Source organism: Marmota flaviventris, chromosome 11 (assembly GCF_047511675.1).
Source record: "Marmota flaviventris isolate mMarFla1 chromosome 11, mMarFla1.hap1, whole genome shotgun sequence".
Classification (NCBI taxonomy): Eukaryota; Metazoa; Chordata; class Mammalia; order Rodentia; family Sciuridae; genus Marmota; species Marmota flaviventris.
Window position 1 is genome coordinate 18,274,137 of NC_092508.1, and position 16,980 is coordinate 18,291,116.

Here is a 16,980-nt window from a genome sequence, read left to right on the forward strand (position 1 = left end):
TATTGGACAGCTAAAGTGGAAGAGCTGTTATCGTCTTTTCAACACCATTCCATCTCTTCTTATTTTGTAGTAGCCATGCAGTTGGGAGAACTGACTCTAGTCAAGAAAGAGCCCTGATTTGTATAAGTCAAACATGGTATTCTCCCAAGGATGGGGACTGTTTCTAGAATAAGCACATGGCTCATAGCGGGCGAATGAGACTTTCTCCTTGTAACAACTTTTTTTTTTTTTTTTTTTGCTGCTGGGGTTGTGGCTCAGTGGTAGAGCCCTTGCCTAGCATGCATGAGGCACTGGGTTTGATCTCAGCACCGCACAAAAATAAATAAATCAAATAAAAATGTTTCCTTGTCTTGGAAGGAAGTGTAAGAAATGACGGTATCTTTTCTTCTGGATTCTGGAGGGCCCAGGTCATGGGCCCAGAGCAGCTATTGCCTCAGTACTTGAAGCTGACACCAGAGACAAGCAGAGCTGGAAAAGCAGTGCTAAGAAAATCAAGGGAAAATCCACCAGAGTCCCTGGATTAAATTGGGTGGAAGCCCAGCCTCGTCCTCAGTGACCCAGTGAACCAATAAATTTCCAAATTATTTAAACCCAGTTGAATGGAACTTTCTGTTACATGTGTCTGAAATCATCCTTAGTAATATTGCTTGCCTTCTGAGAGATGTCGTCTCAGCTGCAGCATCCACCGCCCATGGGGCCCTTGTTCCTGAGCCACACAGGTAGTCGTGTTGGTCCCCATTCTGGTCAACTCCTTCTCTCTCCCTCCCCTGTCTGTCCCACTCTGGATCACAACACAGACGTTCTTGCTGCCTGGGTGCTATGCTAGGTCACAGGAAACTTCCCAAGGTTTCCAAGGCTTGGGATGATCCTGTATTGCTCTTGGTACTAGGATGCTTCTGCTATTCCCACACCCCAGACTCTGCAGCCCCTTCTACTCTGAGCACCATCCAGGAAGTAAGGCGTGATGGGTACATGGACCAGAGGCTGAGGGTGGAGGGCTCTCCTTCAGGGCCTCCCATCTGCTGCTCCTCTGTTTCCTTCTGACTTTTCTCACTACGCCCCAAAGAAAGGGACCTTTAATCTCCTCTTGTTTCATGTTTATTCTGCTAAATCTTTTGTGTTTCTTCTTAATCCCACCTGTTCTGTTCTTTTCCTTTGCTTCAATTTCTTGCCTTCTTTTATTGACTAACTCTGGTTCTATTCTTTTAATGCTTTTCCTGGGTGTTACAGAATGCGTGATTAACATATCAAAATCTAAAGCAAATCAAAACCTTTTGCTCTTTGCAGACAACATTAGATTTTTCAAATACTTTAACTCCATTCTCCCCTATTCTTTTAATTTTTTTTAGTTGTAGATGGACACAATACCTTTATTTTATTTGTTTATTTTTATGTGGTTCTGGGGATCAAACCTAGTGCTCTACCACTGAGCCACAACTCGGCCCTCCTGTTCTTAATTTATATGTTACTGTTGCCAATATTTTAATTCTGTAACTTCATAGGACATTATAATTTTATTATTTGTATTTATTTTTTGTTTTTATTATATATTTTTTTTTCAGTGTTAGGCACTAAGTGTGCTAGGCAAGCACTGTGCTACTAAGCTCTACCCCCAGCCTCCTCTTTATTCCTTTTTAGAGCTCATATCTACCATGTAAGATTGCTTTTCTCCTCTCTGAAGCATATACTCCAGAATTTTCTTTACTGATGTAATGAACTCTTTGTTTTTATTTGTCATAAAATACATTTTTTAATCTTCTTAGTAAATTTTCTCTTGGTATAAAATTATAAATTGGGAGACAGGCATGGCAGTACACACTTGTAATCCCAGTAACTCAGGAGGCTGAGGCAGGAGACCACAAGTTCAAGGCCAGCCTCAGCAAGTTAGCCAGGCCTTGTCTCAAAATAAAAATGAAAAAGACTGGGGATATAGCTTAGTGGCAGTGTACCCTGGGTTCAATCCCCAGTACTCTAAATAAATAGAATTCTAAGTTGGAGATTATTTGCAGCACACTGAAGATATTCTACTGCTTTCTGATCTCCACCTTGTATTGAGAAGTCAGCTATTACATTGTCGTTATTTTCATTTAATACATGAAGAAAATGAGGCTCTTTGAAAATAACCTGTCTTTTTCTCCTGCTGCTTTAAAATGTTCTCTCTTTGTCTTTGGTGCTCTGATGCATGATGTTTCTGGTGGGCTTCTCCTTTATTTCCCCTGGCATTCGTAGACATTGTAATTTTTTTTATCAGTTCCAGAAAACCTCAGCTAATCCCTCAACATCATGCTCTGCTCCATTCTCTCACTACTCTCCTTCTGGAACTCTATTGAAATTTGCTTTAGTCTTTTCTACTCTCTAACTTTTATTCTCCAACTCTCTTTCATATGTCTTTTGGATATACTTTCAACCCTCTGTATTACACTCTAGGTAACCTCTTCCGACCCAATGTTTAATCTTCTTTTTAATGCTACCTAAAATATTGTTAAATTCATCTGTTCAATTTTAACTTATGTGTTTTTCATTTTTTGAACCTATACTCACTTTTTTTTTCAAACTGAAAATCTGTCAAGCTGCCTTTTCTTCTCTTTCTCTCTCTTTTTTTTTTAAGTCAGGGGTGCTTTACCCCTGAGATACATCTCAAGCCTCTTTTTATTTTTTATTGTGAGACTGGCTCACTAAGAGGCATAGGGCCTCACTAAGTTGCTGAGGCTGGCCTTGAAATCACAGTCCTCCTGCCTCAGCTTCCTGAGTCACTGGGATTACAGGCATGAGCCACTATGCCCAGTTTGCTAAGCTGCTTTTTAGTTTGCTATTTGTGCCATACTTTTTTCAGGCTTGCCTTATATTTCTTTAAACATAGTAAGTATAATGTTATGTATAAAAGGTCTGATATTTCCAGTTTCTGAAGTTTTTATAGGGTTGCTCCTGCCATCTTTGTGCTGGTTCTTGTTCATGGTTCCTTGTTTCTTTATGTGCCTAATTATCTTCAACAATGTGATAAATATTTTTGGAATAATCTGTGATTTTTGGAGAAGGTAAGTTTCTCCAGAGAATATTTATGTTTGTTTCTGCTGAGCACTTGGGTTATCACTGATGTAGTCCCACCTTACATCAAGTTCAAGGTTTAATATTGTCTGGACATTTACCTTGACTGTCAAGCCACATAAAAGCTAGTTTGCTTCTGGATGCACTTGCTCTGAGGGTGCAATCCTTTTGAGATAACTGCTTTCTACAGATGGAGTCTCTTCTCTCAACTTGCATGGGTTGCTGGACCCCCATCTAACGGCTCTTGCTAGAATTGGCAGATGCTCTAGAGCAAAAGTCACTTCTCACCAACGTTCCTTTCAGTTGGCCCTTATCTTATTTTAGAAAATGCTCTTTATATTTTATCCAGTATTTTTTGTTATTCCTAGTGGAACATGTTTTCTGAATAACCTAATCTTCCCCAACTCCAAAATCTTTTACATCAAAGGTCTTCCATTTCTTCCAGAAGACCTCAGAAATGCACAAGCCAGAAGGTGCTCCTCTGCACTGTACTGTTTCTTTCTGGAGACAATAAACTAAGACGTTCCAGTTTGAATGAGAAAAATCAATAAGTTAGAAGAAAGTACTCACTTCCCAATTTTGTTCCTATTTTTAAATATTCTTCCATCACATATGTAAACTGCTTAACCTGGTGTCCAGCACACACTTAGAGCTTCTGGCCACAGTGAGTAGAGCATTGGCAGAATTAGTCAAATAAGAGTGAATCCTGGCACTTATACTGGAATTAATAGGAACTCTTTCCAACTCATTTGAAGTATGAAGATATACTATTTACAGCTCAGTAAATATTTATTATTGTTTCTATGCCCAAACTCACCATCTTTATGAAGTCTTCCTTCAATAACCTTGTTCCATTTCAATCTTCCTTTTATTTTATTTTCTTCAAGCACCTTGTAAAAGTCCCCATGACAACCTTCTGATTTATTCTAATTGCTTTCTCAAATGGGCACTATTTCTTGGTTACAACACTTTCATCTGCAAATGACCAATGACACACTTCAAATTTCTTTAAACCAACCAATAATCAAACGTTTCTATTGGTTTATGTAATTGAAAAAGCCCAGCAGTAGGTCTTCAGGTACAATTTAATCCAAGGATGCAATGAATGCCAGGAGGATCTGTCTTTCCCCATCATATCATGACTCTTGCCCACGGATTGGTCTTTATTATCTGCCCCGCTCTCCATAGTAGCCCCCAGATTCTCCACACTATACCCTCCTACTTCAAACCAGTTGAAAAGAGTTCCTATTAATTCCAGCAAAAGTCCCAGGATTCACCCTTATTTGACTGATTCTGCCAATGCCCCACTTATTGTGGCCAGAGGTACTAAGTGTGGGATGAGCTTAGTCTGAATTGGAGGTCTACTTCTTGGAACCCACCCATAGCTGAGCCCTCCAAAAATCAAGTGCTCTGAGATCAGGGAACTTGGGGTTTTCTGAAGAAAATCTTGGAGGTGTGCCAAAAATGGGGCAAAAGGATACTGTGGGGGCGGGGAGGCAAAAGTACCATCTGGGCACTACCATCCCCAGCAGCTCACAGGAAAAGCTCAGCAATGGGCCTGTGGACCAACGGAAATCTGTCACCGAGGTTCTGTCCAGTCCACACATGCTGCTGTGTCCAGCACCCCCAGGAAGGATGAGCTGATGTGTCTGGGCCACTGAACAAAGGCTACTCTCACAGCCTCTCAACTGCTCTGGCAGAAGGGGACCCCATCTGTGATTTGTCAGTACATGGTTTCGTCCGGGCTACTCCCTTGGCCTCCTTAAGCTGTTTTTCTCCCTCTGATATAAAAATAACACTTAAACAGGATCCCCAACTCCATGTACTAGACAAATCGGCTCTCCAGAGGTGGCAGCCAAACTCACCCTAGAGTCAGGGTGCAGGGTCTTTATTATCCACACAGTCTCTGAGGCAGTCATGAAGCAGGATTTCAAGAAACATAATATCATGGCCAGAGGTTAAAATCAATCACCCAAGAAGTATACATTTCCAACTGAGGCCAGTATGTTCTGCCGATTTGCCTTGCCAGAGGCGACAGGTGGGAGTTGGGCTGGCAGTGAGCAGGTGTGGGAGATGGAGAGGCAAAGGGCAGGGGCAGGGCAGGGGCAGGAAGGTCAGGATGGAGCACTCTCTTTAAACTAGCAAATCATTCTGGTCTCAGTGCTAAGCAGCACTGATGTCTGACTCCAGCCGGAGCACACCTCCGACTCTGATGGCAGTGTGAGATTGAGATGACCCCTAAAGTGCTGAAGCCCTCCCATGCCTGCCTGCCTTTGGGACCTCTGAAGTGGAGGTCTGGGGTCACTGGGAGCAGGTGGCAAGGTAATAACAATAGTAACCACTTACTGAGCACATATTACATGCCAAGCCTGTGCTCCCCCTAAAGTTCAGTGATTACTTATGGGCACTGGAGTTCAGAAACCCTGGATTTGATTCTTGGCTGCATCTCACTAGCTTTGATACTTTGATCAAGTTACTTCAATCTATTTATGCCTCAGTTTTCTCATCTGTAAAACTACAGTAATAAAATCATTATTTCACAATGTTGCAAGGGATTACGTGGGATACTGCCTAGGATGTGTTCAGTGTTCTCTATAAATAAGGGTCAGTATCTACATATGTAAATTCTGGTGCTACACCAATCCTGCAGTGTAAATGGATTAATTAGAGAAAGATGCTATAGCAAAGGTCCCACTTGTCAGTGGCTTACACAAGACAGAAGTTTATTTTTAACATAACAGTCCAGAAGTAGGTGGGGGTGGGGGAGGATTATGATCTGAATGTGTCTCCCAAAAGTTCATATGTCGGAAATATTTTTAAATGTTCTTCTTAGTTATAGATGACAGAAGAGTTTAGTTTGACATATTTATACCCTATGTTGGAAACTTATCTCCAAAATAACAGTGTTGAGATATGCTGCCTCTAAGAGGTGGTTAGGTCATGAGGGCTCTGGCCTCAGGAATGGATTAATGGTGTTTTCATGGAGTGGAAAACATTTTCTCAAGAGTGGATCTGTTATGAACAGATTGCCCTCTCTTTCTCTCTCTCTCCATGCAGGCTATTTTGCCTTTTGCCTTCTGCCACAGGATGATGTAGCAAAAGGGCTCTGCCAGATGTAGACCCTTGATCTTGTATGAAATAAATGTCTTTTCTTTGTAAATTACCTAGTTTGTGGTATTCTGTTATAGTGACACAAAACTGACAGAGATAGGTAGGCAGGCCATGGTAGGATGGGGAGGTCCTGCATCTTCTACCACTGGGTTCAAATATTTATTGCAGGAATACTCTGGATTTGTATTCTTCTTATTCTCCGTAAGGTGGTGGCAATCTTGAAGCTATTGGAGAAAACACACGTGGGTGTAAAGGAAACTCCCTTCTTCTGATGTCTGCCCACTGAGCTGGTTCCCACTGTCTGCTGAAAAGGATGGGCTCGAGAATGGGCTGGGAGCCCAGGTACCACCTTCTTCCAAAGGTAGCCCTAGTGCCAGCTCTTGTAGAACTTTGCTAGAAGCAGTAAGTTACAGCCAACATGCACCAGTGGTCTCAGTGTTTCCTACCAGTTTCCATGAGTTACAGGTTCTCTGAACCATCCACAAGGACACACGATGCAGTGGACGCAGAGAGCCCACACCTCCAGCTTCTGCCCACTGCCCCCTTATGCTCTAAGTCACCTTCACAGGCACAGAGCAGACTCAGCTCACACCACTGCCATGCTCCATTCTCTGTGCTACTTCCTGCAGGGTCAGAAGCAGGGCCTCCTCTTCCGGGAAGTCTTCCCTGACTATTATGCAAGTTGCATTTCCTTACGGTGCGTGTCCATCTCAGTAGAGCTGAGCTGGTATTCACCCAACTGTTTCATAAGCAAATGTTATTCATCTCCAGTTCAACTGTGGGCCCCTTGATGGTCAAAATATGTTGGCTGGATGTGATGAAAAGTCTGTTTTGGGGACAGACAGACCTGATTCCAGCTTAGGCTCAGTCCTTTGCTTGCCAATGACCTTGGGAAATTTTGCTTGATTTCTCTGAGTCTTTTCCTATGAGCATGAAGATGAAAATCATGAAAAGGGAGTTTCTTTTACACCCACATGTGTTTTCTCTAATAGCTTCTGTAACAGAGACTGCCAGTTGCCTCCTAACGTCTGTTTCTTTTTTTCTTTAGTAATAAAATGGCTTGAGTTTCAGCTGAAAGGGCTGCTGTTATAGTTTGGATCTGCATCTGGAATGTTTCACTAAGGCCCATATATTGAAGGCTTGATCTCCAATGCAGCAATGTTCAGCAGCAGAGCTTTGGGAAGTGATTAAATCAGAAGGACTTTGACATCATCACTGGATTAATCCATTGGTGGATTCACAGCTGAACGGACTATTGGGAGGTGGTGGAGACTGTAGGAGATAGTCAAAGGGAGTGGTCCCTTGGAGTGTGCTGTTGGGGATTACATCTTGTTCCCAGCCCCTTCCCCCTACCCCACTCTCTCTCTCTTTCTCTCTTTCTCTTTCCTAACCACTATGATGCTCTGCCTCACCACAGGCCCAGAAACAACAGAATCATCTGACAATGCTCTGAAACCATCAGCCAAAATGAATCTTTCCTCCTTTATGTTGTTTTTCTCAGGTATTTTGTCACAGGAATGAAAGACTGCCTGACACAGCTGACCATAATAAAGACTTTGATTCTCAACATCTCTTGAAGTGAAGTTGTGACCACCTGACCAAATTCAGCCAATGCAATGTGAGTGTAAATAATGGTAGCAACTTCCAGGTTAGACATTAAAAGAAAAAGTTTCCCCGTTTCCTACTTGGAATGCTCATGTAACACCAAGAGCTAGAGTAGCCATGTTGTGCCCAAGATGGAAGATGCTTGGAAGAACCACTCTATCAGCTTCTCAGTCTGCAAACTAATGCAGAATTTGATATTTGGAAATGGTACTGCTTAAAATCCTAAAATAAGTGTCAGAGGATTAGAGATTGAACATCAGACAAGGATAAATATTGCCTGCTGGTGAGCTGTGGACCATTGTTGCATGTCTGCAAAGTGCAGGGAATATCTGTCATCTGTGATGCCTTGATAGATCATATGCTGGTGGTCTGTCCATTGTATGAGATGTCCCCATTAGCTGTGCCTTGGAAGTTTCCACCATCAGGAACCACAGAGAGACAGGCTCCAGGGATCCTGTGCTATTTGAGGCCCACAAGAAAAGGTAAAGTCCCCTTCTTGCTCTGTTCTCCTCCACCCTCCCCACAGACAGTGTAGGTACTCCTAGGGAGGGAGGGAAATATGCTTAATAAATTCAGCAAGAAATCCAGTAGTCCATTACTGAATGTCCACTCCTGAGCCAAAGACTGGGATGGAAGAGGCTGGAAGGAGGAAGGGAGGGGGAGTGAGAAGGGAGCAGGAGCAGCTGGGTCAGCTTTCCTGATTTGGACGCTGACTCAGGCTCCTGGAATGCCAAGGAAGGGGGTAGGGAGCCACCAGAGCCAGGCTGGGATTCCGTTGGCACCAGGAGATATAGGGACAGTACACACAGCGGTGGGGGCTGGGGCTCTGGAACACCCAGACATCTCCTAATCACAGGAAGACACCAACAGGTGTTTCCCTCTGTGGACAAGCCTGGGCCCCAAGCCCTGAAGCCCACCTCAAGCCTTGGAGGTGACCTGCAGAGCTCCCCACCTGCCTGACCCACCCACTCCACCTCCTCCACCTGAGAGAAGGAGAGGATCCCAGACTCAAATGGAGGGCATCATGGCATAGACCGGCTGCTCTGCCGGGATCACCCATGAGCTCCCTGCCTTATCCCCAGCCTGCACAGTGGCCTCCACTGGTTCTTTCTAAGCCAGCATCACCCCCACCAAAATTTGTACTGGGAAGAAAGTTAAGCTCAACAGCCTCCACTTTCAGTACTTTGGTGCCTGATAAAGCTGAGCGGGGCCCTGGGACTGCAAGAACCCAACTTCTCCTAGTGCTCATGCCCCCACAATATGCCAAGCCGCTTCCTCAGCAGCAGGGTCCATCTAGCTTGTCCTGGGAGACCTGGAGGCCACCGAAGACCAGGCACCAAGACTCGCAGGTTCGCCCCTCGCCTCCCCAGCCCGCCCCCAGGCTCCTGGGCTGGAGCAGCTGCGGGTGGCCCCCTCCCTCCCGGCTGCCTGACACCCAATCAGAGAAACCGATCCCGGCAAGGCAGGGCGCCAGAGGCCGGGCCCAGAATAGTGCTGCCCAGCCGGGGAGTCGGCACTTGCTCACGGTTGGTTGGGGCCTGCTGCATGGAGCCCGAGCTGGAGCACGCACTGCGCAGGGTACTGGGGTCCCAGTGGGGCTGGCACCGGGGCAGCAGGGCCCAAGGATGGAGAGCACAGAGGGCACCACGTGTGAATGTGTGTGTATGTGTGGTTGTGTGCGTGTGTGCTGTTTGGTCTACACTTTCTCTGTGTGAGTATGTTGGTGCCTGTGTATATACATAGTGTGTGAGTGTGTATAAGTCCTGTGTGTGTCTAGGAGTGGTTGGATGTTTCTGTGTGTGTTTGTGTGTGTGCCTATGTGTACAGTGAGAGGGAAGAAGACCTGCGGTTCGGGAACCCAAGGCTTTTTTCCCACCCCTTCAGACATTCTTCTCCCCATAGACCCCGTCCTGGAGCAGCCTAGGGGAGCCTGAGCACCAAGGTAGGTAGACTGCCCCCTTTCTGTGGGTCTGCATCCTCTCCCACTTCCTTTGTCCCCCACATTTCTGGTATGCCAATTCCCAGCCCCTAGCCTGAATTTTGTTGGGAGAGGTTCCTTCTTCCTCCTCTGCCCAGTGTGTTTCTCTCATCTCCTAAACCCCACTCCTGACTCTACCACCTCCTAGCTGTGTGATTGTGGCAAATTGCTTAACCTCTCTGAATTTCTGGTCCCTTGCACGTAAGATAGGGATGATAATAATGCCTCCCTTATATAGCTGGTATGAGCATAGAATAAGAAATATGATGGAGAAAAAGCCCCCTGGAAGTTTGCCAATAGTGTTATTAACAACATTTTAACTGATTTTGTTGTACTACCCACTTAACCAAACAGGCCCTGTTCTCCCTTCCAGAGATGAGCTTCCTAGAGCAAGGAGACAGTTCCTCATGGCCTTCACCAGCCATGACCACCAGTTCAGAAATAATCCATGGGAAACGGGGGGCCAAGGCATCAAGATGGACGAGGCAGGAGGCTATGGAGGAAGGAGAACCACCGGATCTGGAAGAAGGTAAGGCCAAGGCCAGTTCTGGAGAGGTGACAGCCAGGGCAGTGGGAAGCCCAGAGCCTGGGTGGCGGGACTCCATGGATCCCTTCCTAACACAGAGTTGGGCCCAATCCTCATCTTGTGACCTCTGTCTCCCCACACGGGAGAGAACAACTGCAGGGCAGAGCCAAGGGCCCTGTGGCCAGCTAGGACCCACAGACAGAGCAGCCACCTGGGTGACTCGGCTTCTCCACTGCACTATGAAGTCACAGCATCCAAGCTTCCCAAGGCTGCCACGAGGTCACCGAGACAGCTGATGAGAACGTGCTTGAAGATGGAGCTACTATCTTATCCCCCTTCTCTTCCCATCAGGTCCCCCTTCCAGGCCAGCTGCTGAGTCCACCGGGCTGGAGGCCACATTCCCAGAAGCCACACCCTTGGCCAAAGCTGCTCCCTTGGCCCGGGTGGGCACCCCGCCCACAGGGTGGGAACTCTTCCCCCAGCACTCTGCAGCCTCAGCCGCCAGCTCCAGCACAGATGATCTGGAGGTGGCCATGGAGTTCCCAGCCCCAGAAGCCTGGGGCTTCGAACTTGAAGGCCCTGGGGAAGAGAGGCCTGCCCCATGCCCATCGCCACAGGCTCCATTACTCAGCCTGGGCTGGGAGGACGAGCTGCAGAAGCCTGGGGCCCAGGTCTACATGCACTTCATGCAGGAGCACACCTGCTATGATGCGATGGCAACCAGCTCCAAGCTGGTCATCTTTGACACCACGCTGGAGGTGAGACCCAGCTTGCCACACCAGAGCTCGGTCTCCATGCTCAACGCCATCTTGTCACCACCATTCATACCCTCCAGCATGCCCTGCCAAGTCCCCTTCAAGAGCTCTTTAGCACCACGGAGCCCAGTGGGGAGAGGGAGGGATTCTGTTCTTTGGGAGCATCCCATCATCCCAACTCTTCAATTTCACTATCTACAAAACTTTGCATTGATCACTTTATCTCCATTATCTTGAAAATGGAGATCAGAATGCCTGCTTTGCCCCCTGTGTTTCAGAGTATCAGGACAACCCAGTACAAAGTGAAAACAAACTTTGAAGTATGTCTAAGACATTGCAGAGTTGCTTAGGAAAGAAGAGCAGGAGACTCTTGGTAACAGAAAAAATTAGAAGATCTCTGGTACCTGCTCTTTCATTAGATTAAGCTACCAAACGTCTGTGGTTCTGGTTTTTTTTTTTTTTTGTTGTTGTTGTTGTTTTGTTTTGTTTTTTTGGTACTGGGGATTGAACTCAGGGGCACTCAACCACGGAGCCACATCCCCAGCCCTATTTTGTATTTTATTTAGAGACAGGGTCTCACTGAGTTGCTTAGCACCTTAGCACTTTTGCTAAGGCTGGTTTTGAACTCATGATCCTTCTGCCTCAGCCTCCCGAGCCACTGGGATTACAGGCGTGCACCACCCCGCCTGGCTGTGGTTCTGTTCTTATTACTGGTACCATCGAGCAGACAGTATATGTAAAATGCTTAAAGCATGGTTTGTATGTCACCTACAGTACACAATTTGGTTCTAGTAGTTCATGAACAAATACTTTCATTTCAATAGCTTTGTATTTATTTTAATGTGTATTAGAAAAATACAACCAGCATGTACAGAGTGTATTGTTTAATATGAGTCAATTTATAGTTTATTCAGAGACAAAAACTATGTAAATATTATGTAAATAATTCTATCTCTAGTACTTATTTAGATTAGTAAAAAATTATGCTTGTGTCTGTACATGCATGATTTCCAAGTGGAGACTCTGAATTAGGGCTTCTAACCTGCTGTAACTGCTGAGGGTCTTCCTGTACCTCCCGCCACAAGCAACCTTGTCTATAATTGTAAATGTGCCCAAGTGGGATCTGGTCTAGTGTGTGCCATGACATGGGAAAGACAGGCAGGCTCCTGTGGAGGAGAACCTGGGAGAAGATCCCAAGGAAGGACACTGGTGGGAACAGCAAAGAGGACAGCAGGTGGACAGGGGAGTGGCCACTGAGGGGCAGCAAGAGGGGAGTATGTGGGCCTCTTGGGACTCACCCATCCACTGTTCTGTCCCATCCTTCAGATCAAGAAGGCCTTCTTTGCCCTGGTGGCCAATGGTGTGCGGGCAGCACCTCTGTGGGACAGCAAGAAGCAAAGTTTTGTGGGTGAGGAGAGGCTGGGGAGGGGGGGTGAGGAATGGCAAGGGCGCTGGGAGAGTGGCACCTTGAACCTCCCTCACACCCAAGGACAGAAAGCTTATGGTCCCCCCTGTGTCCCGCCTGCCCGTAGGGATGCTCACCATCACAGACTTCATCCTGGTGCTTCACAGATACTACAGGTCCCCCCTGGTAAGGAGCAGCCGGGAGCCCTGGGTGCCAGTAGTATTGGGGTGGAAGGGGGTCTTCAGGGAGCCTGGTGCCTGCCAAGTCCACATCTGAAACCAGAATCTTGTCGATGCCTCTAGGTCCAGATCTATGAGATTGAAGAACATAAAATCGAGACCTGGAGGGGTGAGTGGGGAGAGGGGCTGTGGGGTCGAGGGTGGGGCCCAGGACCTGGGGCAGAGGGAGGGCCAGCTCAGAGGGCTCTGGGTTCCTCCGTCTGGTTTCCTGCAGGGTGCAAGCAATAGGGAGCCTCAGGTGCCTGGGGAAAGAAAAGAGTCCAGCTGCAGGCGAGGCAGTAGCCACTCCCTCAGCCTCACTCTGGCTTTTTCTACAGAGATCTACCTTCAAGGCTGCTTCAAGCCTCTGGTCTCCATCTCTCCCAATGACAGGTAAGCATCCCCATCAACTACCTGAGCCCCTGTCTTGCCCTGTCCCTTCCCCTGACCCATCCTAGGAAGCAGACAGATGAGACAACTTTGGTGCCCCATCCTCCTTCCTATCTGGGGGGACTGGAGTAGAAGGCGTCTCTTCCCACGCTGCTCCGCCTTCTCTGGTCTCACCTGTGCAGCCTGTTCGAAGCCGTCTATGTCCTCATTAAGAACCGGATCCATCGCCTTCCAGTCCTGGACCCTGTCTCTGGCACGGTGCTCTACATCCTCACACACAAGCGGCTGCTCAAGTTCCTGCACATTTTTGTGAGCCCAGGGCCAGGGGGAGGCAGGGGGAGCCACAGGAAGGTGACCCAAGAGGCTAAGTCTTCAAGCCTGGACGCGGGAGACGGAGGAACCCAGAGCCCTCTTGGGCTGCTTGACCACTGATCATCACTCTGTCTCCACCCCACCAGGGTGCCCTGCTGCCCCGGCCCTCCTTCCTCTACCGCACTATCCAAGATTTGGGCATCGGCACATTCCGAGATTTGGCTGTGGTACTGGAAACGGCGCCTGTCCTTACCGCACTTGACATCTTCGTGGACCGGCGTGTGTCTGCCCTGCCTGTGATCAATGAATCTGGTATCTGCACTAGAGCAAGAGCAGGGTGGGGGGGACAACATGAGGTGGGGTGTGGGGTGTCAGGAGTCCATGTGGCACCAACTTGGGTGCCCAGGGTGGAATGGGGTAGAAGTCACCTGCTTTGAGCCTTGGACCAGTCACTTAACTTTTCTTTGCTTCAGTTTCCTATCTGTGAAATGGCAATCTTAACAATATCCATACATCTGACTTCACAGGATTTACAAGATTAGTTGCAATAAAATCAGCATAGTGAGGTGAGACAGCAGGACCAGTTTTTTTTTTTTTTGGTCTCAGTTCATCTTAAAATGGGCCATGAGATCTTGGGCCCCCAGCCAGAGTCAATTTCCTGTTTTAGAAAGGACCAGAGGGACAACAAGAATTCTTCTTTGGTTGGGTGTGGTGGTGTAGACCTGTAATCCCAGGGACTCAGGAGGCTGAGGCAGGAGGATCGTGAGTTCCCAGCTGACCTGGGCAATTTAGTGAGATCCTGTCTCAAAATAAAAAGGGCGGGGGATGTTGTTCAGTGATATAGTACCCCTGGATTCATTCCCCAGCACCGCCCCCCCCCAAAAAAAAAATTCACCATAATAAAGCTAGATATCCAGAAGTGTTTTATTTGGTTTGGTTTCCCCTTCAGTACTGGGGTTTGAACCAGAGGTGCTCCACTACTGAGCTGCATCCCCAGCCAGCCATTTTTATTATGTTTTGAGACAAGGTCTCTCTAAGTTACCAAGGCTGGCCTTGAACTTGTTATCCTCCTGCCTCAGCTTCCTCAGTTGCTGGGATTACAGGTGTATGCCATCGTGCCTGTCAAGAACTACTTTTAATTTATTTTTGACTTGGAAAAATTTCAAATAAATTTTTAAAAATTGTATAATTAGGGCCTGGGGCTGTGGCTCAGCAGTAGAGTGCTCGCCTAGCGCATGCGAGGCCCTGGGTTCGATCCTCAGCACCACATACAAATAAATAGATAAAATAAAGGTATTGTGTCCAACTACAACTAAAAAATAATTATTAAAAAAAGAAAAAATTGGGCTGGGGATGTGGCTCAAGCAGTAGCGCGCTCGCCTGGCATGCAAGCGGCCCGGGTTCGATCCTCAGCACCACATACAAACAAAGATGTTGTGTCCACCGATAAATTAAAAAATAAATATTAAAAAAAATTCTCAAAAAAAAGAAAGGTTTTTTTAAAAAAAGAAAAAATTGTATAATGAACCTCATATATATGTTGCCTGGATTAACTATTGTTAATGTATTGCCATAATCAGTTATCTTTTTTTCTAAAGCATTTTAAATTACAGACAATATTATGTCTCTGAGTATAATTTTCTACCCTAACAGAACCAGGAATGATTTACTAATGTTATATCTAATGTTCAATACTTATTCTCATTTTGCAATTTCTCCCAAGATTTTTTTTTCTTTTATAATTGATTTGTTCAAACCAGTATCCAACTAAAGGTCCAGATTTTGCATTTCTGTCTTTTGTCCCTTAAGTCTCTTTACATCTAGAACTGTTCCCTTTCCCCTGACTGTTTGACGCAGGTGAGTTGAAGAGCCTGAATGGGTTATCCAGAGAATATTCCTCTCCAGATTTGCCCATTTGCTCCCTAGAGGTGGATTTCACCTTATTCTCTGCTTTAGTTTCCTGGAAACCTGATGAGTTGGCCCTACATGTTGGGGACTAGAATACTCACTTCATAGGTGATGCACTGTTCTCGTATTGCATCTCTTCAGGGGGCAGGAGATGAGGTGGTCTCACTCTCTGTGATGCCAGGCTGACTCATGGCTCAGAGGGAGCAGCCTGATGCCTCATTATAAAGCTGCAACCTGGGAGGATATGGAGGAGTCCACTCCAAGACCTGGCCCAGGCCCTCTGCACAGCACCTGGTCCTGATGCGGCCCTCTTCCCTGTCTTTCTCCTCTCTCCCCTTGTAGGTCAGGTCGTGGGCCTCTACTCCCGCTTTGATGTGATTGTAAGTGTCTCTGGGGCTTGGGGTGCCTTAGGGAGGCTGTGGTATGAGGATGGATGGGGGAGTATCTGTGGACACACTTCACGAGTGTGTAAGGGGTGCTGTCAAGTGAGGTGGGAGTCTGAGCAAAACGGTGACTTGCAACTCTGTTTCTCTCCCTGCCCCAGCATTTGGCTGCCCAGAAAACCTACAACCACCTAGACATGAGTGTGGGAGAAGCCCTGCGACAGAGGACACTGTGTCTGGAGGGGGTTCTTTCCTGCCAGCCCCATGAGAGCCTGGGAGAAGTCATTGACAGGATTGCTCGAGAACAGGTACCCTGTGCCTCTCCAGGAATGCCCCCATAGAGATGGCCCAGTTCTTCCATGTTGGCTCCAGCCATCCCTGGACAGTGGACACCTGGCCTGTCCTCCTATTTCGAGACCAATTCTTGGCATTCACCTTGGTATGCACCTGGTCCTGTCTATGAGGTTCTCTTGCCAAGGGCCAGTCAACTGAGTGCTCAGAGACATTGCCAGCTGGTTCCCAGGAGACACCCTCTTGTCCCCCCAGCTATGTCAAACTATTTCCCCTGCTTGTTTGGGATGGGGTGGGGTGGGGCCTGGTTAGTCACTGAACCATGTGACCCACAGGTACACCGGCTGGTGCTAGTAGACGAGACCCAGCATCTCCTGGGCGTGGTCTCCCTCTCCGACATCCTTCAGGCGCTGGTGCTGAGCCCTGCTGGCATTGATGCCCTCGGTGCCTGAGAATACGAGTCCTCACTCCTATCCCCTCACCTTCCATACCCTGAAGACAAGGAAAGGAGCAGGGGACCCAGATTTCATCTTTCCCCATCTGTTTGCCAAGTCAGCTCTGTTCCAGGTAGGCTTTGCCCCCGGCCCTTGGATCAGCCCCTATAACTTTTTAGTTTCCTAGATCTCAGACTGGGGCACCATGAAGATAGCAATGGCCCCTCTCATAGCTGAGCAGAACCCCTGGAGGGAAGCAAGCTAATAAACCTTTGTCAAATGGAATTTCTATCCTCAGTAAGAACTAAGTTCCCTTAAAGTAGGGTGCTTACACCTAGTGCTCACCTTGGTAAATTTGTTGTGATCGCAGACTCTTTCCCCGTAACATTTGCTAGAGGTTTGCAGAGGGATGGGGGACAGTTTTCACCTATTGACAGTGGATGGCACAACTCTCCTATTGGGAAGACAACTCCCCTCCCTATTTGGTCACTATCTTCCCTTCTCTCTTCCTCACAGGCTTCTCCAGCCTCCCTGGTTGTCCTTGCCCTGTCTATACTCCCCAAAGTTCTTGGGCATGCCCAGTGCACTGTGGGATGATGAAATTAAGGAGAACAACTGA

The 16,980-nt window shown here is 47.1% G+C and overlaps 1 protein-coding gene across 1 annotated transcript; it reads left to right on the forward strand.

The window, feature by feature from the left end:
• The first annotated feature begins 9,306 nt into the window (after positions 1-9,306).
• Positions 9,307-16,379, forward strand: Prkag3 (protein kinase AMP-activated non-catalytic subunit gamma 3). The gene is made up of 13 exons (XM_027941863.3): positions 9,307-9,339; positions 9,664-9,703; positions 10,113-10,268; positions 10,617-11,023; positions 12,347-12,428; positions 12,553-12,611; positions 12,728-12,773; positions 12,982-13,036; positions 13,216-13,342; positions 13,492-13,657; positions 15,596-15,633; positions 15,798-15,944; positions 16,263-16,379. The coding sequence occupies exons 1-13, from the start codon at positions 9,307-9,309 to the stop codon at positions 16,377-16,379; spliced, it is 1,473 nt and encodes a 490-aa protein (XP_027797664.2).
• The last annotated feature ends 601 nt before the right edge of the window (positions 16,380-16,980 follow it).